This window comes from Eutrigla gurnardus (assembly GCF_963514095.1).
Source record: "Eutrigla gurnardus genome assembly, chromosome: 8".
NCBI classification, from domain to species: domain Eukaryota; kingdom Metazoa; phylum Chordata; class Actinopteri; order Perciformes; family Triglidae; genus Eutrigla; species Eutrigla gurnardus.
Window position 1 is genome coordinate 17,496,272 of NC_139922.1, and position 23,952 is coordinate 17,520,223.

Here is a 23,952-nt window from a genome sequence, read left to right on the forward strand (position 1 = left end):
CTCAGCCTGACTAAGCGGAACATTGACAATGTAAACACATCCCAGAATAAATTATTGCACACATATCTTTGAAGTGGCTGAGACGGCACGATGCGAAGGCTGAGGTTTGACACAGTGAAACCAGATGCTCTTCCGCGTGTCGCTTTGGGTTTGGCACGGATGCTGGGTGTCAATGCAGCGTCGGCCGGCCGGCTTTAGGGAAACGGGACACATTGGAGACAGATGTCGGTCTCCCTATGGATGCTGTGAGGGGTTTTGTAGCTTGATGTATATATGGTCTTTGGACACAAGATGGCTAAAAAGGTAGACAAGAGAGAGAAAGATCTAGCAGCAAAGGGGCGAGAGACAGCAAGACGGATGGACCGATCTGAGAGATGAAATTTAAGACATATTTAGAGGTGACTTCAAGAAGGGGAAAATGACACCAGAGAGGGAGTTTAGGATGGATGGAGAGAAGAGAAAGAGCCTGATGGAGAGTAGAGAGAGGTTAAACGGAAAGATGGAAGATATGTGAACGTGGACTGACAGCAGGAGAGAGGTGAGACGGTGGCGTGGTTTCCACGGTGAGGCGATGAGCTGCTGGGGTGATAACAAGCTGCAGATGGAAGCTGTTAGCTCACCGTTCCCCTCTCCCTTCGTGTCTGTGTGTGTGTGTGGCATTAATGGAAAACATTATTTTAGCTTGAAGATGTATGTATACTTCTGAGTGATTTATGAGATCCAAATGTAGAAAGGAAAAGGAAAACGAGACATCAGACAGGATTCTGAGTGTGAAAATAATGTGATAATAAATATCACACTGAGCAAAGAAATCATCTTGAGCTTGACGGAGAGAATAAGATAATAACTCAATTTAAGGATGAAAGTTCAGGAAACCAAATCTTTGAAAAATATTGTCCAAAATAAGTGACCAAACAATCAATCAGAAACTCAAACATGTACTGAAAGTGTTGTGATGATGTTATTAAACCAACCAACACCACAATGATTTCAACGTTTTAAAGAACTTGATCACTTCTTTTGCTCATTTTAAACTGTCACTCTGATACATTCAGATAAATATAGCAAACCTGCAGCACCCTGTTAGTGGGGGTCAGAGCATCTTGTATGCTTAAAAACACATTTGACAACTATGCCCTAGTAACCGGACTTATCCATCTTCTGCAATCTTTCCTGTCAAAACAAAGAGGTGTGCTGTGAACATTAAATCCAGTACCTACGCTATCTGTTCAAAGTCTCCCCACAAACACAACCATGCAAAACCACACGTTCCAACGAGCACACACACACACACACACACACACACACACACACAAAAGGACACAAAGCACGGTAACTCTTTATTCTTCATCACCCAGTCTCCAACTGGAGCTGGAGGTCATCATCAGGGCTCAGGGCGATGTGGAAAAGGGTGAACATGTGGAGATAGACAGTCATCAGCTGATGGTGTGTGTGGAGTGGCCTGCATGTTCTGCTGATAAACTGTGTCATGAAAACAAATAGTAGACTTTGCAGCTGTGATATCCAGGCCTCTTCATGGCTACTATCGGTGTATGAGTGTAGGGTGTTTAATTGCATTGGTAGAGAGGTAGCGACGGTAGCGGGGCCATGGTAGCTACACCATAGCATTGTAGTCAATCATAAGGTATCTACACCCTAAAGCATACCCTGCTTAGTCTATTTGACACTAAATGGGACCATAATTGACTAAATGAACTCCATGCTGTTTAGATGAAGACTTAAAACCAGCAAGTGAGACAATAAACGCATATTTACAATGTTTACTGAGATAATAAATCAATTGGGTCATTTTTTCATAGACTTACATGCAATCTGACTTCTTTTTGCAACCAGAGTCGCCCCCTGATGGCCAGGAGAGAGAATGCAAGTTTAAGGCACTTCAGCCTCGGCTTCACTTTTCAGAACTGGAGGTTACCGCCTGGTTGAAACTTTGTCAGCTTTTTCATCAAAACATGCCAAAACATTTAACAAAATAATCATTGTCAAAAGTCAAACTACACTGATAAAATCCAAGATTTGGCATGAAGATGTATATCATACCATGGCACAGATCGCCGGCATCGAATGTTCTATAGCTTATCTTTTTCTGTTTCCCTCGTCAGTCCCCATAAATCCATCATACGTCGCTACACTCTCTGTCTGTCTTGTGGCTTTCTGCGCCTGCCTGTCTCATTATTTTCTGACTTTTACCAGCTGCTAAAAGCCACAACAACCTCCCCTCCCGTCCCTCTTCACTTCTATCTAACTCCCTCTCCGCCTACAGAGTATCCCCCATGTCTTTCTGCTCGTGTGTCTCCTCATTATTCTCTTGCCAGCAGCTTTAAAGTTTTATATCCAGTCTTTCTTATTAAACTATTCCCCTTATCACTGTCTTCAGAGGATTTTGTGTAATAACACATAACAGGCTTTGATGTCGGCCCGGCCTCAGCGGAGGGCGACGTTTCACCAGAGCTGCCGGTTCAGGTTTTGATTTGGCCGCCGTCAAGAAACAGAGAAAACATGATAAAGTGTTAAACTGTTGAAAGTGTTCTCCCTTTACTGTCAAAGTTTCTTCTGCACTGGTAATGAGGGTGCTCTAGGGTGAGGCTGTGGGAGTTTGTGTGTGTGTGTGTGTGTGTGTGTGTGTGTGTGTGTGTGTGTGTGTGTGTGTGTGATTGCGTAAGCTTATAAGTTTGAAAAACAGAGATTTCTATTAAAAACACATCATCTGTGTGTCTGCAAGCCTCCAGTGATGAACAAGGTGTCAGCGGAACAGGAGGCTTCCTGTGCTTCACTCAGTCAATACTCTGACTGAGTGGTGAGCGACTGATCCTACTTTCTCACTGTGTGTGTGTGTGTGTGTGAAAAAAGTGTGAGAGGAGTATTGAGGGTGACAGATGAGTGTTGAGAGGTAGTCGAGCCAATTCTGCTGAAAGACTTCTCCACTGAGAGTTTGGCTCACGTCTCCTCACACACATATTTCTCTGTATCTCTTTTTACTAGAGAGAGAGAGAGAGAGAGAGAGAGAGAGAGAGAGAGACTGGGTGAGAGCGGTAATACAGTGATGAAGGGAAGGTTAGTTGAGGCAGATCTAACAGGTGTTTGTGTGAGGAAAATGGACTTCAATTGAACTTGAATCCAACCCGTTTTCATGAGACTGAACTGACTTCCGTCAGAGTAACTTTGAAGCGGCAGCAGCACGGGGGAGACAATTTAAAGGGGTTGAGAAGATCAAACTTCTTTTAGAAGATGAGTCAAAAGTATTTTCAAACATCCTCTCAGCAGATGTTTCACTAGAGCTCGTCTCTGATAAACATAATCATTAAATCATGGTATTTAATCAAAATGTCTCATAACTGACACTGGCTCTCAAAGCATTATCTACATTTACATTTACATTTACATTTAGGTCATTTAGCAGACGCTTTTGTCCAAAGCGACTTACAATAAGCACATTTGTCAAAAGAAGGAAACAAGGAAACCACAACGAATCATTGCCGATAAAGTAAGAGCTAAAAGTAGAACAAGTGTTAGGTCCTCATCTGAGTAAACTAGTAGTTCAAGAGCAACAGTGCTACGATCAGAGTGCTATAGGTAAGGGTTTTTTTTTTGGGGGGGGGGGGGGGGGGGGGGGGGGGGGGGGAGGTCATGCTAGTCGAGGTGAAGTCTGAACAGGTGAGTCTTGAGCCTTTTTCGGAAGATGGCAAATGACTCTGCTGTCCTGACATTAGTCGGGAGTTCGTTCCACCACTGAGGCGCCAGAACAGAGAAGAGTCTGGACTTTGCTGAGCGACATTTGTTTGATTTCAGCGATGGTGGTACCAGCCGGCCAGCTGAAGTAGAGGAGCGAAGTGCTCGCTTCGGGGCATGAGGTTTGACCAGTGTTTGAAGGTAGATGGGTGCCGTTCCATTGATGGCCCTGAAGGCCAGTGTCATCGTCTTAAATTGGATGCGTGCTGCAACAGGGAGCCAGTGGAGGTCACGGAGGAGGGGGGTCACATGGGAGAATTTGGGTAGATAGAAGATAAGACGTGCTGCAGCGTTCTGGATACGCTGCAATTGTTTAATCGCAGTTTTATCTATCTATCTATCTATCTATCTATCTATCTATCTATCTATCTATCTATCTATCTATCTATCTATCTATCTATCTATCTATCTATCTATCTATCTATCTATCTATCTATCTATCTATCGACTGAGATGACTGATCAGCATGCGTGGGAATAAGAGTCAGCTGCACTAGAGAGTGAAAATAAAACGGATGCAAAAATAATTGTGTTTCTTCCGTGCCGTTGCTCATTGTTTTTCTCCTCTCTCTCTCTCCCTCTCTCTCTCTCTGCAGACCTGCTGTCCACCAACAGGTCGTCTATCTTCAGCGGTCACCATGGCCAGCTTTCTCTTACCGCCGTCTTCCTGGATGAGTACCGTGACCGCCTCTTCCTGGGAGGGAAAGATATCCTGTACTCTCTCATGCTGGGACCTGCCAGCAGCGAGTCCAAAGAGGTGAGGCTTCTGGAGGCACTAAGGCCATAAATAATAACAGTTACAGTATTTTAATGTATTCTGCTCCGGTGATTGATGGTTTCTTAAAAAAGATCCGTCACTGCACAGTCCACATCCATCATTCCGGTTTGATTTAGGTTGCAGTGTCTCGGCGAGTGTTTTCGATCTGTAGGAGATAACGCATGACTTGAAGAGATAGGCCTACGATTTTGTGTTTTTCCAGAATTCCTTCCTCACAGAACATCTGTTAAAGCATTCTGAAACTCATGAATCAACCATAAACATGGTGACTCACACCTGCACAGCCATTTTTTCATCGTATATTACTGCTATTGCATCATCACTGAATCTGGAACAGAAAATATTGCTGAAAAGATGAAACAAAGGTTAAAGAAAACAGTTTCAGAGAAAAAAATATATAAAAATAGATCATTGTGTTGTGTTATGGTTTCTGGATTAAATGTTGCATTATAAACCAATACGTTCTGGACTTTATACATTATACATAGAAATGAATGGATGAATGCATTTACATGAATTTGCATTTGCACTTCTTGATCTTATGTAATAATCACATTTTACATCCTGCTTTTTTTTTGCCAAAGCATTTCTACAATTTCACATCTATAAGTGCAGCTAGTCATGAATCAAACCTTGTTTTTCTATCGACGTCACCTTTAAAGCGGTACACTTAATTCACCATTTAGGCTTGTCAAACACAACAGTTGTGGCGTATGATTTACAGTTCCTTGGCTCACCAGAAATACATGAAAGATGAATAAGGATCCAGAAGTTAGATCTGTCAACTGAGCTGCAGATTTCCACTGTCATCAAACACTGAGACTCAGACTAACAGAGAGAAAGATGGATGCCATTATTCTCTCATCAACACTTCAGATTTCTGATCTTTCTCTCTGTTTCAGAGTTTATGTCACTGTGGCATTGTAGAACGGATACAGTATGTTGTAGAAAAACATGTATCTCATATTAGAGTGGAATTCATATTTCATGTATTGTATTCAGTGGAACACTTATATTTAGCTGTGACTTGTGTTGATGGGGACTTATTATACCTTTGAGTTATAGATTATGAGTTTTCAGAGAGTTTTTATTGGACGGCTTCGGTAGGAGGGAAGCTAATAGATTTAAATTAAACCAGGGCTTCATTTCATTTCCACATGTATCTGTAGAAGAAGGAAAAATATACAGCACATAGGGATTCATATTACTTTCCAGTAAGGTTCCTGGTGTGTTCGATGTTCCATTAATAAAACGGTTTTGGAACCACAAAAGAGAAAACCTCAGTGGACTTCAGCACTTTAACTAAAAGCAGCAGTGTGTGTGTGTGTGTGTGTGTGTGTGTGTGTGTGTGTGTGTGTGTGTGTTCATACATGGGAGACTGTGATGACACAAAGTGAATGAGTGAACAGGGAATTAATGTAAACAGAGCCAGATGTCGCTCACCTTTAATTCCTCTCCTCTCGCTGCTCTCTGTCTCGGCCGACTATGACGCATGAAGCTTGCTGATACTCTGGTTTGCTGCGAGCCCTTCCAGCCTTAGTGCCCGGGCTTCTTCCATCGGAGCCAGCCGTTGTGAAATCTATTCCCGATGCAAGTTCAGTGTAACAAAGGTTTACGAGTCGACACACGTCTGCCAAATGCTGCATAAAGGAGCGCTGAAAGATGGAGAGTAAAGAATGAATACTGTGCATGCCGTCAGAGAAGAAATAATCAGTCGGAGAATGTTGATGCTCTGCACACCGGAATTTACAATATCTGTTTGGCATGAAAACCTATACTTTGCCGGCCCGTCGCGATAGGGCTGACATGCAGGCTAGTAAAAATTGGAATGGGAGGAAGGTGTAACTCTAAACACAAGGCTTTGGTTGAAAGCATGCCTGATGGCATTAAATCAGTCTGCCTAGTGTGTTTCTGCTCAAACTGGATGCAGTTTGTACTGAACCAAATATGGCAAGTGGAACAAATTGCCTCATGTTAATCACCCGGAAACCCTAATAAAAACAATAGTGATTTGGTTCATGAAAATGGTTTATAATGGAGTACGTTTTTCCTTAAAAAATAAGCAGGTATAATTGTTTTTTGATACACCCTCTTTGATTATTACTTTTTGTTGTTGTTATATTTCGGCATGTTGAGACAGCTGGGTCGTGAACAATGTTTACTTGCATACAGTGCATCTCATGCTGCTATGCTTCTTGGCTTCTGGCCCAGCTTTCCTAATGTGGCCTGATTCTCTTTGACCTCCAATACAATGTAAAAAGTGATGTGTTGAAAAAAAAGGGGGAGGTTGTTTTGAAATGTAAACTTTCTCTGAGTTTTTTTTAAGACTGAAGAGTGCAAATGATGTTTAATTCCTTTGAGTCAGGCAATACCAGCTGTTTTTTGCATTAAGTGAAAAATAAACTCATCACATCAATCTGTCGGCTTCTGCTACAAGTTGCTTTGGCCCAGAAACGCTGCGCTGACAAAGAAGACAGATTGTTTGATGCAAATAAAAATTACAGCTGAGTGGACCAATATGGAAAAGCAAGTAATTACATCAGCATTCAGCCTCAGTTTGTTGCTACATAGTTACAGTAGCTCGGTCCCAGCTATTATACTGCTTATAAGTAACAGAGTTACAAGTTGACTGCATCTAAACAATGTGCATAGCCAAGTGCATATGGAAATATGATACAATCCATGCATTTATTTGATACATTTTATGTGTCTATGCTGTAAAAAACAAGTTGCTTTTCCTCTGTTGGTATATTCTGATCTAAGAAGTATTGAAGGTTGTTTCGCAGCTCTGGATATATTTTTCTGCAATTAAATTAAACAAAGTTTAAATTTCAAAGCTCAGCTTCAAAGATGTTACAAATGTGAATTATGTCTTTGGGTAGATTAAACATGAAAGAGCGCTTTGAAAGAGTTAAAGAAAGAGTTAGACAGAGGAAGGAGGGAACGGCAGCAGGAGGTCAGCCTTGTTTCCAAAAGCATGCGGAGCGAGACTCATAAACGATGGATTGGATATTGCAGAACACTGACTCAGACCAATGCCAGCCATGTTTTAGGCCTGATTTCACAGTATATCAGTAACAGTCAAGCTATCAGACTACTTTAGGTCACACTGTGTGTGTGAGCCAGGCCTCCTTACAGGCACACATTCATATCAGCAGCATCATGCCAACGGATCTGGTCCAGAGGTCTTGATCAAGCGAAGTGTTAGACCCACCCCGATTGATTTATAAATTTCATCAGGTATGAAACAAATGGTTGTTTCTGATGGATTCCAACATTTGTAAGCCATCAGAAACAACCATCAGGTATGAAACAAATGGTTGTTTCTGATGGATTCCAACATTTGTAAGCCATCAGACAGAAGTAGGCTGAGTGTCAGACGGGCCCTCCTATCAGACCGTGTGAGGGTGGAGCTGCCTATCAAATACGAGTTTGCAGTAGTGTCCATTTGAACCCTGTACTTAAAGGAATCATTTTACTTTCTTTACGAAATACATTTATTTTTTTCTTATTGAGAGTGTACAGACATGGCGTGGTAAATACAAGGGTTCAGTCAGCAGCCGGCTAACTTAGCTTAGCACAAAGACTGAAACAAGGGGGAAGCAGCCCGCCTCAATCAAAGTTCTGCTTAAATGTCCCAAATGGCCACAGTCGCCCCAGCAGCCAATAGTTGCTGATATATTCCTTGTGTGTGGCATTTTCTTATGTCTTACATTTTATCACTTTCAATTCACACCCATTATTAAAAACCTTGTAGCTACCATGGCCACACACACAGATAATTCAAGAAAGCTCATTTGTTTTCTTCTCTGGTTTTCTTTTCTCCCTGTGAGCCAAAACAAAAGCAGATTCCAGACAAAGAGTTATTGTGTGGGAGGAAGTATCTGGTCGTCCGCACAAAACGGCAGTACGTCATCATCTCAATGCTCAGACAGACTTGGGCATTCCTCTTCAGTGGCATTTCCATTTCATTTTTCATGTTCTGAAAGCAGTGCGAATACTATAGTCCCATTGTTTGAGGTCCAAATTGAATAGGTCATACTTTCGGAGAGGAGATTCCCCTCTTCACCTTGTTGAACTGGCAGAATGAAACGAGGACTCTGGGGCTTTCCTAATGAGGAAATCTTGGATCTATACTGTGAGAACTTGAGTTGGAGATTGAAGAGAGATTTATTCATCTGTATTGTTTAAGCACCAGATGGTCTTGTTAGGATACTCTGAAGGTTTGGCTGAACTCAGCATCTATGCTTGTTTGTGGCCAAAACTGTAATTCAGGCACAAAACCGAAGATTGGCACTGAAAGCAACACATTACATTTACATCTACAGCAGTTTAAAATCTTTCATATAATTACAACAATCACTGTTTTTGTTTATTTGTGTTCTGTTTGTCTTTATTTTTCTGTTTTTATATGCTGTTGAGTATGTGTTGTCCATTGCAGGCACGGTTGTTTCAGTAGCAAAAATCATGTAGCCTGTTCTGGAATACACACAACACAATTTATTTAAAATATTTAAGCAGGTTTTAGTTCCTTGCTAAGGTTAGGTTATTTTGTCGCCAGATGTGTCCAGTTGTCACCTTCATTTTACTTGAGTGGAGGCAGAAATATCAGAGACAGATTCTTTCAAAACATGGACATATCAAATCTAAATCATCTGCTTGTCTTCCACTAGAGGTATGTTAAAAATATGTTGCTTTTACATGGAAGGACCAACCCTTTTACTGGAATGATAAATGTGTCCGTTATGTCTCAATCATGGTTTCAGCTTCCCAAGCCAACAGTTACCTTCCAATTTCCTGTTCATTCCAAAGCCTTTGTTTCATTATATGTAGAGCATCTGCTCTGCTCAATTTGCCTCTAATTGCCAGAGTTAAAGTTGCATGAACATAATTCAAATGTAATAACACGTGGGCTGATTATTATCTTCTGATTGCATTAACATAGTCACATAAAGCCTGTGGGGGATCAGCAAAGCAATTACATTTCACAATATGGCTGAAAAAAGGTGATTGTTTGCATTACTTGAAAGGTATGAGGCCATGAATCATGAAACATTTTTTTTTCAATGTTCCTCTTTCTCTCTGTTTCTTCAAAGATCTACTGGCCTCCATTACCTGGCAACAGAGAGGACTGTATTCAAACCGGGAAGGAACCACAGGTCAGACATTTACTTTTAATTCCTGCTTGTTTTAACAGATTGTCATTAAAACATGCAACTTATCCTCATACAATGTTTTGTATACCTTATGAAAATGTTATTCCTCATTTTGGGTGTGTTCACCTGAATATCCAGCCAGGTGTGTCGGTTCCAGTGTATTTAAAATAACTTCTGTCTTCACAGGTAACAACTTTGTTAGGTTAAGCCAACAAAACTACTTAAAATAACTATGTAACTGTGTTACTTAAGTATCAAATTTGTGTTTCAAATATATATGCATTGACTTCTGGTTTCACACAAACAGCGATCTCCAAGCTGAAAGTTGTTTTTAGATTTACCGATCCACCCCAACCTCAACAATTGTTGGGCTACCCACAAATAGATTTTTTTAAGGGATATACAAATTACAAAACAATCAATAAGAACAGCCTGAAATACTTTTTCTTCTTCCGGAGGATTTCAACATCTGCCCTGCTTCCTCGAGTCCTCTTGTTGTCCTCAAGGTTATATTCTCCAGAGATCATCGCATCCATACACCAGCTTACCAAGCTGCTACTCATTCGCTAAGCCTTGGAGTAAGCAGCATATAGGATAATTGGCCTATGCTGCTTTGCCTTTGAAGCCATCAAGATCTGTTTCTTGCCTCTACTTCATAACCCGCTCTGATGCCAATGTCCTGTCTCTTTGCTGATTGTTGAATTGTTCGACTGGCCTGACCGCCTGCCTCTAACAGCCTCAATTCTACCAGCTGTGTCTTGGTTTCTCCATTTTCGATTCTCATCACTTTTTCCAGTAACTTGAACGTTGACAATGTAGTCAAACATGAACCCAAAAGACCCTGACTTTTCCAAAAGAATGAGGCAAATGCATTGACATATACTGTCGAGCAGCTCCATGCTTTTTGCCAAAAGGCCTCCAGTGAAGAGTAGAGCAGCAGCTCTCTGAAGAGCACTTCTGTCCTTCCAAACCCGGCTTGTCAAGTTGGCGAAGGAGTTTTCAGAGATTAAATCCTGCTGCCACTTCAGTCAGTTATATCCCAAATGGCACACGTTATGATGGGAAGTGCAGAATGTGCCTGCAGCAGTATAACAAACGAAGCGTACAGTAAATGGCATACTTTGATCCACCAGATCCCTGAAAACCAAAGACTATTAATGACTCATGATATCTGAATTAAGGCCAATCATTCTTAATAAAGAGGAGGGACAGAAAAGTAGAGGTCCAGGCACAAAGGAAACTTTCATATGGGTATTGTGGTTGTAGGTAAATGAAGATGTTTATTGGTTGTGTTATTTGTTCTGTGAAGGAGGAACATCGAACTTGCTCTCTGAATGGATGGAATTGAAGAAAATAAAAGTGGATGGGGAACTGTTAAGTATTACATCAAGAACGAGAAGTGAATATACAAAAAAAAAAAAGCGGACAGCGTTCATCTAATCATGACCATGTTTATAACAAGACAAAAGAGGAGAGGGAGATTCTGATCAAACTAATGTAAAGAAACCACGGCATAGTTTCAGCTTAAAAAAGCATAATGAATGGGACCAGTGTCCAGGAATGTGTCAGCCCCTTGAGTAGTTTCCCTCCTCACAAGCTGACTCAGCGTTCTGTTGGTTAGCCTGGAGGAGGTAAGAATATGCTGAATGTTGTACTGCGCATACAGCAGATGAGGAGGGGAAGGTTGCTGACGATGAAGATAATGATGGTTGTAAGAGCATACGTCTGCAGGAGACAGTCTTTTAGATATCGAAAGAAGGGATCGTGAAAAGAAAAGAGGAAGTTATGAGAAAAGAAAGAATACTTTAAGAAGGGATGGAAGAGATTTTGTCATGACGACTCTTTTCTTTGATATACTGAGACGCCGTTAAATTTGGTCCCAGTAGGAGAAGATGCTCTCTGTGGCTTCAGTGGATCTCAGAATACATAAACTGGCACCATAACTACACACACACACACACACACACACACACACACACACACACACACACCAGTAGCATCTGGAATGGGTTAGAAGGTGTGTGTGTGTGTGTGTGTGTGTGTGTAGGTAGGCTATATGTTCTCTGTGTTTGAAGTGGCAGGTGTGTCTTGGGTGTCTTGTATCAGTTTTATTACTAGTTTCCTCTCTGCGGGGCTCACACAGCGCTACTGTACTGTCTGTAGCGGAGGGGAGAAGTCACAATGCATTACTAGACGGTTCTTGAATAAGGATGTGTGTAACCCTACCTTACTTGTGCCATCGGAGTCTTAAAGAGCGTGCATGTGTGTGCATGTGAATAACAGATAGAGATGTTTGTCTTCTTATGTTAAACTACACGAGCACCGTTCTACATTCCTTCACGTCTCTCTGTTCCAGAGTTGTTTGGTGTCAAATCAGATGGATTGCTGCTGTAAAACCCGGCATCTACAAAGAAGATGCACATGCACACATATGCTCCATCTCACATGATCCCTGTCTGCGTCTGTTAAACAGAACTGAGTTTGACAAAAAGTGGTAGAGGTGGAAAGATGAAAGGTCATCACATTGTTTTTTTGGACTTTAGTGTGTGAGCGTGTGTTTGGTGATAGAGAGAAAGACATATGGTACATGAGACACAAAGACAGAAAGATAAAAGCTGCATGCTGTCCTCAATATGTACATACCTAGATGTTAAAAGTGAGTGAAAAATAAGTAAAGCAACCCTTTTTTTTATCTCTCTGTCTCCACGACCTTCTGCTGACATGTCTACCGTCTTAAACATGTTGTTACTGATAGCGTTTGCTCCCAGAGTCATAACCTCATAACCTTCACCATCATTAATTACAGCCTCGAACAAATAAATAACAGGCAGAGGGGAGGCACTCGGTGACTTCAGCCAAGCATGCCGTGTCTTGTTCTGGCTGTTAACACATTGTTCCGCTTCACCTATGTGGATCTTCTGCTTATAAGTTAATTGATGGAATATGCTTAAAGCTCTTAAAATGCTATTAAAACATACTGGGATAATTTTCCATTTTGTTAAAAAAAAAATATATTTTTTTATTTTTGTGAATATTCTTTTTTTTTGTGAAAGAAATATATTTCTGTATCCTGTATTTTTTTTTTTAAATCAAGCTCTATTTTTCACATGATTGCATTGATCTACACAGTCTCTTCCCTATTCGTCAGACTTGTCGCGTCGATATCTGATGCAGGAGGTACCCCCTTTGTGTTGGATATCAACGTGGCGGGTTAGGGTTCAACATGCTGTTTAATTTCTAATTCTAGATTGCATGCAATAGTCACGCAGGGAAGTCGAAAAATGCAATGGTGCTAGGGCTCGTCGCATACAATGACAATGAAGTAAAGATACACATCTGTAACACAAAATGCATCACCGGAAACCGAAACTTCCAGCGCAGGCAAACCGCTCATTGGCTAACCGTTCATTGGCTAACCGTTCATTGGCTAACCGTTCATTGGCTAACCTTTCATTGGCTAACCGTTCATTGGCTAACCCTTTGCATAAAAATCTGACGATGAGGGACTTGCTTTCAAATCTATCGGACGACCCTTAAAGTTGAAAAGCGACGCCGAGGGGATTCCCTCTAGTCGAACATCGACGACAGGGGGAAATGACCAAACGTCAATATGTGACGACTAGGGACTATGAGACTGTGTTGCCATGATAGCAAGCTGGACTTTTTATGTATTAAAGTAATGCATGTAGCTTTGATTTATTCTTGATGACTCTTTCATGTATTTTTCTTCATTATTAATTGAAAAAGATGCAGCAGGGGATAGAGACATGGAGACCAAGTGTGGTCTTGTTTACAGCTTTTACTGCTGGCAGGAAGTTAAGTAGGTGTCAGTGTCGGTTCTTTTAATCCTCAAATGAATATTTGATGGTGGTAGCAGCTGGTAGATGTTTGGAGAAAAAAAAAATCATCTCATACACTTTGGTGAGAGTTTCGTGCCATGACTGAATGTTTTCAGTGCTGTCTAGAAGTCAATCAAAAGTAGTTAGGAAACTCTCTTTGAGGATCAAACAGCTGCTGAGACCAAAGACTTGGATTTCTGTTTCATCCAGCTGCCCAGATTTGAACTGCTTTTATGATATGTATGTGTGTCTGTGGTTGTTTCTGTATGGTGTCCTGTTGACTGTAACCTCGTACAAGTGCATATTTATGTGTGTGTGTGTGTGTGTGTGTGTGTGTGTGTGTGTGTGTGTGTGTGTGTGTGTGTGTGTGTGTGTGTGTGTGTGTGTGTGTGTTGGTCCAAATTTCCTGTTAGTATTAGAATCTGACCACCGAATGTTGGCTGTTTATACTGGAAACGTTCCTCTCTGCACGGGTCACTCGTAGGAACACGTTTGGAGAACTCTTTGCTGTTGGCTCTACTGCTGTGCTGCTAAGAAACAGGGCTACGACCACAAAATGAAAGCGCCATGTTCTATTAATTCTAAAAAATACCCCAAAATTAAGTTCTTTGTATTTTTATGTCAAAATCCAAGGACATTTCTTCCTTTGGGGCAAACAGCAATTCGTCACTGCACTATTTTTGGCAAACTCCTGAAATGTCAGCAAAGTGCAAAGAGGTTGAAAGTTCAGAGTTGTCAGCCTGCCCGGGACAAACTTGGAGCAGAAATAGAATGAGAAACATTTTCCTGGTCCTTGAGCAAATTTCTTGACTATATGTCTACGTGTAGCATATTTGAAAAATGAATTTGTCATCACCAAATTGTAACGCTGTGTTAGACTTTCCAACAAGTCAGGCCACGATTAACGTGATTTGTAGACTGTGCCAGTGTGACACATTTCTCAAAATAAACCCTGTTTCTTTCTGTCATGAAGAAGACATTTGTCTCAGCTCTCTGGAGCACTTTTTCTGCTTTTTCAGCCCTTAACTTACTGAAAAATAAGTTGGTAGAGTCCTCAGTCAGATGGCAAATAAAGGTTTAATCTGCTGGACTGGATATGGTTCTTCCTGCTGTTGAACACAGCAACCTCCTATCATATTTAAAAAAAAAATCACCATGTACTCCATTGGAAATCAGGCTCAGTTTTGCAAATGGTCGAGGCCATTCTTCTCGTTTGTTTATGTTAATGATACATATGTGAAGTAATAATTTCATGTTTAAAATTCTATATATACCTTTTTTTCTAACCCCCAAGACACAAAACTGTGGTTTCTCTGGTCAGTTTCAGAGTTTGACAGTAGTACAGCAGTATTGCTGGGAAGGAGCGTTTGTGGTGAGCCAACCTTCCATTGATAATCAAAGGTTAATCAATGAACAATGTGAGGTTTTTGTTTCCACCAAATAGCCTGACCGTGGCTATTTATGCAGCGATTAGACTACTCCCTGAGACCACACCACCTCATTTTTACACCACTCCCTTTGTTGCCACTTAATCTCTGTAAGACCACACAGATATGTAAAACCCCAAACACCCAGGGTGGGAGAATGGAGACATATTTCTTCTTTTCAACATTTCATTCCAATCTTTGCTCTCCTGGCGACGCCGATCTCTACGACGACTCCCTGAGTGGTGGAACGGAAACGTAGCAGAGACAGATTTCTGTTAGTTCTCAGTCCACTTGGTAGGCTCTCCTAGACCTTGTCGACCTTCTGCAATGACATAGTGATAATGTGAAAATAAGCCTTTAATATGTTTCCCTTTCCAGGAGTGGATTTCAGTTGGCTTGAGTTCAATTTTACAAGTAAAGCCATCCAATACTCATTTGGGATCAATAATTAGACAGAAACAACATGTCAGATGTGTTTTATTATCCCTCTTCCTCAACAGAAACATGCAGACACACATATGAACCCCATGTGTTCCTCCTTTTGCATGGTTTAAATACTTAACGGCAAATTTATATTTTGACCAAAAGCATTCTTAATACAAATGTGCATCCGTTTAGTTGACTGCTGTTCTGGTTTTGTTTGGCTGGAGAATCTGATGATGTAAACTAATTGTCGTACTGCAGTGACATGGTTTACATCAGGTCTGCAGAACTCTTAAGGAAATGTTTGAGTGCCTGGCTATGAGAGGGATGCGGGCCACACACAACATGACCGATGTCCTAGAGTCATTCAAACATGCACTTGCAAACACACAAAGAGGTTAGCACACATGCACGGCTCCAGGCATCAGGAAGACGTTCACATTCCTCATCTGATGTGCAGATATGAGTTTGACCTCGTCAACTTGAGAGAATGACACCCAGCCGATCCCTTCCTCCTCTGCCCACACACGCTTCGTCAGCCGCTGCTGTTACAGACGGGAAGAGGGAAGTGGTTGTGCCCTCTGCTTCCTCTGCTTCCTCTGGACCTCTGTGTAGTACAGACATGTCTTCATACTCGCTTCCTCCATCACCGCCTCTTTTGTTCTTGTATGGGTGTTTGGGTGCCTGGCCTTTTGACGCTGTAAACTTGTAGATCTTTGTTTCCATGTCAGGCCTTCTGTCTCCACTTTTAGCTCCGAGATTGTTACAGAGTTCAAATTCAGAGTTGTTCTTGGTGTTTTCATATTCCTTTTTGACTCAAAACTCACATTGCACATCGAAATGATCCCTCACACTTTTGGCACCCGGGCATTTCTAATGCTTTGCAAATTTTGACAAAGTCCCTTTGACCCGATTTTGATGAAACTTGTTCTGCAATATCAGCATGTCACCTTGGCCAAAGTCCAAAAATCAGAGATACGAGTCCGGTGTGGGACACTGAGTATATCACATTTCATCTAATAAAGCTATTTTCTTGGCCCTCATTACAAACATGTGGGATGAATAAGCCTGGTAAAGAACTCATTTTGGTTCTCTCCAATACCCTGAAAATTAACTTATCTGCCGTTGGATGACAATTACCGTTGCACGGTGTGATTTGATCGATTCAAGAGCAGTTCCCTGACGTGTGTGTGTGTGTGTGTGTGTGTGTGTGTGTGTGTGTGTGTGTGTGTGTGTGTGTGTGTGTGTGTGTGAGAATCAACAATTGCCTGATTGCCTTGGGCAAGTAAAATGCCACACATTGGGCTAGTAAATGTACCAACTAACCAGCCAAAAAAGAAGAATTAAATACATTGTTTTTTCCAGAGCTGATGATGGAAGCAGCTATGGAATGTTGCTTCCATAAAAATGTTGAACACTGCTGTACTTGGGCCGAAATACCGTGCTATACCATGAAAATGCAACAAACATGTGATAGGGAAAGTTATACATGGTTATTTCTCTGAAGTGTCACTTCAACCATGAACGTTATTAACAAAAAAGGTTCCGTAAGTTGAATCTTAGTGCTCTCACTTTGTATTCAAATATCATAAAACATTTGATCCAACATGTGTTGCATGATACCTTTTCCCATGTTTCTTTGAGATACAAGGTTTTCATCTGTGTGTATGTATCCATGTTTTTACAGACGGAGTGTGCCAACTTTGTCCGCCTCCTCCAACCTTACAACCGCACACATCTCCTGGCCTGTGGCACCGGTGCCTTCCAGCCCATGTGTGCCTTCGTCTACGTGGGCCACAGAGGAGAGGTAAGCCTCACCGAAGATAGGCAACATGTGTAGTGGGCTTGTGTTTGTGGGGGGGGGCTGAGAAACCACAACGTTTTGAGGCTGGGAAATGTTTCAGCACATCAGTCATCCAAAACACACACACGCACAGCCACACAGAAACTGTTTTTCGGTTGATGTTTTTGAGGAAATCTCTGTGAAATACAGCTGTCACAGTTGTGTAAGACTGAATTACTGCTGCACTCTCTCCATTTCCTAAAGGAAATGTGTGGAAACCGTAAATTATATTCACTTTGTATGCTGTGTATCCATTTGAAAGACTCTTTAGATTACAACTGATCAAGTTGAGTTTTACTACGGTGTCAAGAATTTCAGTTTTATTGCTCTATATCATTATCAGGCACAAACTGCTTTGGGCAACTATGAATGTAAATCTCACCTGACAGTGTGATCACGTTTCCATTCATCTGATAAAATGAAGTCTGTTATTGATTCATTTTAGCTCTGATTTAGCCTCCTCCAACTGCTGCTGCTAAATGTTGTAATATATTCACCAAGAAGTTGGTGACTTTGTCGTAGTGGAGTGCAATTTGACTCGGTTTCAGGAAACAGCTGCTTACATGGATTTATGGTTTGTTTACAGGGAAACCTGGACTGAACTACACAGCAAATGTGCAGACCAGAAAAGCCAAATAGTGGGCTAAAGGGGCTAAAAACTACATTTGATGGTCATTGGTGATTATTTGTTCAGCCTTACAACAAATATTTTACATTACACACTGACATTTAGTTGCATGTGAAAAAGCATGGCTTCCATCTCAGGGCTGGACCACCACCACACATACTTGTGGTTAGGTTTTTATGATTACATTCAGCTTAAATCACATACGTTGCTATAACACTTGGCAAGTTGGTAAAGTAAATGAATGCAGACTGAGCTGAATGCTGAGTTGACTTTACGAATATGAGGAATAGTTGTCTAACCATGAAGAAATATCTGTATTATTATTATGGTAGTATAGAGAATGTATCATAATACATATGGAGATCCTTACATTTGATATGATAAGGAATCAATGGCCTCTAAGTAATCCTGCGGAGGAAACCAGGGTAATGGAACAAACAAGGTTGGTGCCAACACTCAGCTCAGACTGGCCCCGCTCCGAAACCCAGATCCCCGGGGGTCAAGGTTAAGCCTCAGCAGGCAGCGACTCTTTCTGTGGGGCTACTCAGCCACAGCGCCGGCTCCTCTATGCGTCTTTTCAACCGCACAGACTGGCTCTCTGCTCAGCCACTTAGCTCATTGGGACCCTCTGCAGAGTCTCGCACTTGGAGCCATTTGAAAGACAATAATCAATGAATGGCACTATTAAGACGGACTCGTAGCTTGCTGCTGTGCAGCGGTCCTCCAGATCGCTGCACAGCAGGAGGGAGTAAGCTGGATGTTGGCAACGAGCTAAGGAAAGGGAAATGAGACATTCAGGGAAGGAGACTGCCAACCTTTTAGTGAGAAGTGTGTGTGTGTGTGTGTGTGGTATCTGTGTGCACATAAAGTACAGAAAGTGCATTTTTTTTTCTCTTAGTGTAGATTTAGTTGCTCGTCAGTGTGTGTGTGTGTGTGTGTGTGTGTGTGTGCATGCGTGTTTCTTCTCCTTGGTGTCATTTTCTGCCTCTCTCTCAATCTGTCATCCTCAGTGTGGTTTTACACCATCCAGTAATAATATACAGTGCTGTGGTCGGCATGGTTGAGAACAACCAAAACAAAAAAAAATAGAAACACAAAAGTGAGTTAGTGGAATCCTTGACGGCTGGTTCTGGGCTGAAGGACAAGGTTATGAAAAGTAGGTCACCTGTATGAATCCTCCAAAGTGACCCGATCCCGTCTATATTTTGACACCCCGACATCAGTTGGTATTTTACCACTTAGTTAGGGTTCGAAAAAAGATTGCGGCTTGGCTTAAAGTAAGTACGCTATACGTCATGTCATCCATGTTGCTCAACTCAATTTCTGTTGAGTGTCTGATAATGAAGTGGATGGGTTTACATTGAAGTCAGTCTCATACAGGCACTAAAGGGTAGCTTGCACAAAACGAGCCAGAATTTTATTTATTTATTTTTTAAACAGCTTCAACATGGGAAGACTAGAATGACACGCTCAGTTTATAGCAACCCAAAATCTTCGTACATAAAGATGTTTTTTTTTGTCAGGAGTGTGTAAAACCTTCTACCCAGACTTCGCTGCATTAGGTTGACTTACAGCAGGGAGTGTGCTTGTGACAGAGACATAGTGTGTTTGTGCGTGCGTACCCAGGTGTGCATGAAATGACTCCCAGGTTGTGTCAGCTGGATGTGTGTTAAAACCCAGACCACCTCTGCTGTCCTGCCTGATGTGGAGTTACCAGTCGTATGTGTGTGTGTGTCCCTCCATCAGTCCGACCACACCGAGTCCTTTTCAGCTCGTCAGAGTGTCTGTGTAAATGGACGACACCATAGGGAGCCTGTCCATTTATTTAACCAAACCGTTAACTGGCGGAGAAAAAAACACACCCATCTGTTTGTCTGACCTCTCGGGGCCGGACTCTGGGTGGGATGACCTTTGAACTTGTAGGTGTTTCATCTCAGCGAGCAGGCAGACAGACACATATACGCTTTCCGTCTCTCTCGTGCCACCTCTCTCTCTCTCTCCGTCTTGGACTCGTGTTGCCATCTGTCACGCAACTTTTACGGAAAAACGTATCAATACAGCAAGAAAGAAAAAAAACGGGAATTAGGCTCATTTTACATCAGCCGCGTTGAAGTGAAGAAACAGTGCTCCCTTTATGTCAAACAATGTTTTGAAAAATGTCTTAGTCTTTGAGCTGTTATTGTTCTCTAGTATCATTTAAGCTTAACTATATTTCATGCTTTCGTCCAAAGACGAAAACATAGAAATGCATTTTGCAAAGTTCTATTATTCCATCCAAGTTGACGTACAGTAGTTTTCATATTTGTTTGAGGTCGTTGAGTTCAATTCTCTAATCACCAGTTATTTTAGAAAATGTATGTTCAATATGATAGAATTTATTATTGAAAACAATTTTTTTTAAATGAATTCCCACCACATTGCGTCCATCCCAAATAATAAAATAAGAACCTTTCTTACATAACCATAACTGTCTATGTGTTCCTTCTTCGCTCCTTATTTCTCTCTCACACACACACACACACACACACACACACACACACACACACACACACACACACACACACACACACACACACAAACGCTGCAGCCACGGTGAGTGACACTGAGCAGTGTCATAGATGTGAAAACAAACAACCATGTTACAGTGACGACATACAGGACCGGACCCCACACGCACACGCAAACATGGATATACACACATGCGGTCAAACAAAACAAATGACACAAGGTTGAACATATAAATTTGCAGAGATACAGAGAGAAACGCACACAAACATGATGAAAGACACGCACAGTCGAGCGTAAATCTAAATATATGGAAGCGTGTAGAAAGAAACACAGATTGAAACGCACACACACTAACAATGACTCACCGGTTAAAAAAACAATTAAAAACTGAACGCACTAACACATTAGAACACATTTATAGCCGATTGGCTTTCTCAGCATTGTAGACTAAAGCAGGTCTGATGCTTCATTTTTTACTTCACAATTCTGCTGTTTGGCACTTTCTGTGTAACTCCCTTCTTCCCACCATGATGACAAACGTCCAACAACAACTTCAGCGAGTGCTACACATTATGAGATACTTTTTAAGCCTTTTTTTTTAGAGAAAAATAAAGCTCCTGCATTAAGGTGGATAAAAAAAGGAGACTAAAAAGATTTAAAACATAATCACAAAGGAATTGTTTATAAATCACCCATTAGTTTCCCCCCCCATATACGTCACCTCAAAGCCTGGGTATGAATGAATGCTTATTGTATAGAATCACTCTTTGCTGTAGTCTTTGCTCCATTTATATTATGAATTTCTTTTTTGTAAATATTACCATAACTCTTAATCAGCTCCATCTGTCTCTACTTTCTTTTCTTCATGAACGGAGAGCGAAGCAGATTTGACGAGAGAGCGAGCTTCCCATGCTTTGAGTGGTGAGAGAGGGAACCGAGCCATTATTTGACTGGACAGTGAGGAAAAGGCCAAGTACAACAGCGTTTCCAATGAGCTCTATTGGTTGGCCAAGTTGCCTTTTTAGATGCCTGAAGTCCAGACTGAAGACTTCAGGACATGTTTTAAGACCAGACTAGTAGGCTACATGTGTGTCCGGTGTTAAACTGTGAATGATAAGCATGGATAATAAAAACCTGGGAACTCTGACAGATGTTTGAGATCATCAAATTTAATAGGGCAGTTGGTTCAGAAGTGCATGCGCTCGTTTAGCATCAACCTCTCCATCATCAAAACATGAAACGGGAGGGAGGACAAGAAGGGAGGGAGATGGGGGAGAAGATGAGAGGCTTTGAAGGAGTACAAAAGGTGGATGTCTGCTGTCTGTTGGTCTCAGTAGGACAGAGGAAGTGAGGTGGGATGGGGACAGAAGCAGCAGCCAAGAAGCAAAGTCTTTTATGTATCAATGCAACTTTTGTCTTCGTGACAACGCTGCATCTGGTCCTTTGAGGTTACAGCCCGGTTGGGAAATCGCCATCTTTGGTTTTTCTACTGTGGATTCATCCCTGTATGAAGTCACGTTGTTAGAATGCCAACCATCCTTTACTGTTAAACAGCTGGTTTTCGTTTTTTAGTGTTTTAAAAGAGATGGTGTAACTTTGCTGGGCAGTGGCCACTGTGGTGAAAAATTATAATTACGGGGTTTGCAAAAAGCTAAGGCTGTAAGACTAGCAACAGTGGAGAAGAAAGTCTGTCTTAGAGTGTCCAGAACAAGGAAGGCTCTCCCATCAATACACCGAGCATTGTAAGAGGAAAAGTGTGCTATTTCAACAGATTGAGGGTCATGACTGTAGCCATCATTAGGTTTTTGATTTAGCAAAGTGGCTATCGATCTGATGACAGATGATCCTCCCCTGGGATACATTTCTGGGGTTCCAGTACAGTGCTTGTTGTTTTCAGTCCGACTAGCAACTTGAGATGCGAGGCTGGAGTTGGAGTTGGGCGAAGACATGCATGACCGCATTGTTTCACTAGTAGACTGTTTACGATCTGATTTTAAACCAATTGAAAACTCAATGATTGTCATACGATAGCTGGTGAGTTCCCAGATTGTAGTCAACGCGTTTCGCCTCTTTTACTCTCCACACGGACTGTTTACCAGCAACTAAAGACTGCTCGAACGTGATTGGTCAAGACTACTCGGACTTACAAATTCAAACCAGAGTGCTTCAAATGGCAAAACCCTGTCCCGTTGCCAGCAGATTATACTTTAGTTATATAAGTTATATAATGGGAAGGGTAGAGGCATATGAATGAAAACAGTTAAGCAATACATACATGTGTGTGTCACTAGTCACTTGTCTAAATGGTTTTCTATCTGATGTATTGTGCTTGGCACGACAGAGTACAAAGTGGCCTGGATGTCTTTCCCTCAGTGTATCGCAGCACTGTGTGTTTATCTTGGCAGCGTTTGACCAAAGTGACTCTGACAGTCTAATCAGCTGCACACGCAGTCACGCCATTCCTCCGGATCACTATGAGATAACACATAACCCCAAAACGGCACTGTCTCCTGTGCACATGATGCACAATGTAAAATTGGGCACAAACACACAATCCTATGGGGAATACAGCGATCCATTGAGGTTAACCTCAGTAACAAGAGAGCAAAGAGGTGCGGAAAGAATAAAGATGATGAAGCGAGCGAACTAAAAGACCTCAGCAGAGAATGAGAGAGCAGAAAACAGACGGAAATAAGAGCAGAAATTCAGTATAGAGAGATCGAAAGCAAAGAGATAGATGGAAGATAATCTCCAAGTACAGATTCTGCCTTCACATTTAGAGACTGTACTCAATGGAGAGTCTTGACCCTCCAGTTGCTAATCGGACTATTAAAAACAAGCAGCACACAGAAAAGGAAGTCTAGACACAGATATGCGCTGGCTTCGTCAGAACACCAGAAATGTATCCCCTTGGGTTTTTAGATTGGATGGAAGGAACAGTTCCACTGGGAGACCAAATATAAATAACTTTATTGCTCTCTATGATGGTAAAAACAATCCTGTTTGCACCAACCCCACCATCTTCTGCATGCGATTTCTCTGTCACTTTTCTTTCGAATGGTGGATTTCCATTTTGGAACACATGGTACAACTTTAGACATTGATGAAGAAATAATCAGACTGTGCAGTCAAGTGAAAAGGACAAAATTAATCCTCATGAATCACATGGACGTACAGTTTTCTCTCGTGTGTGTGACGACAGGCTTTCGTGCATGCTGGTGGGCTGTACATGTGCTCTTTGACACCCTTATAACATCTCAAAGAACACTCAAAAAGCTACATGTGGATCAAATAAGAAATGAACCGCCTCTCCTAATTTCCTGATGCCTGTTGGATAAGCCGGTGTATAATTCTGTGTTTTATTTCCGACAGTAACAATTAGCTCAGGACGAGCGTTGGTGCACGTACAGAACTGGATGTGCTGATTGTGTCCGCTGTATTTCGTAACGGTATTTTTATCCCGCAGACTTCAATGTCATCATCTCCCCTGTGATCTCCGTCCAGCCGAAGACCCACCCTCCCAATAACAATGCTCTATTGTCTATAAGTGCAACAGAGAGTCGCACACGCAGAGTTCACCGTGAGGACACTTAAATCAGTA

General features: G+C 41.7%; 1 protein-coding gene across 3 annotated transcripts in view; it reads left to right on the forward strand.

The window, feature by feature from the left end:
- The window catches only part of sema3bl (sema domain, immunoglobulin domain (Ig), short basic domain, secreted, (semaphorin) 3bl), a 51,218-nt gene that overhangs the window by 11,069 nt on the left and 16,197 nt on the right, over positions 1–23,952 (forward strand). For all 3 annotated transcript variants that reach the window (XM_084014450.1, XM_084014451.1, XM_084014452.1), the window contains exons 2-4: positions 4,346–4,506; positions 9,624–9,686; positions 17,060–17,179. In XM_084014450.1, the coding sequence (XP_083870576.1) occupies positions 4,346–4,506; positions 9,624–9,686; positions 17,060–17,179 (344 nt within the window). The remainder of the gene's footprint in view (positions 1–4,345; positions 4,507–9,623; positions 9,687–17,059; positions 17,180–23,952) is intronic.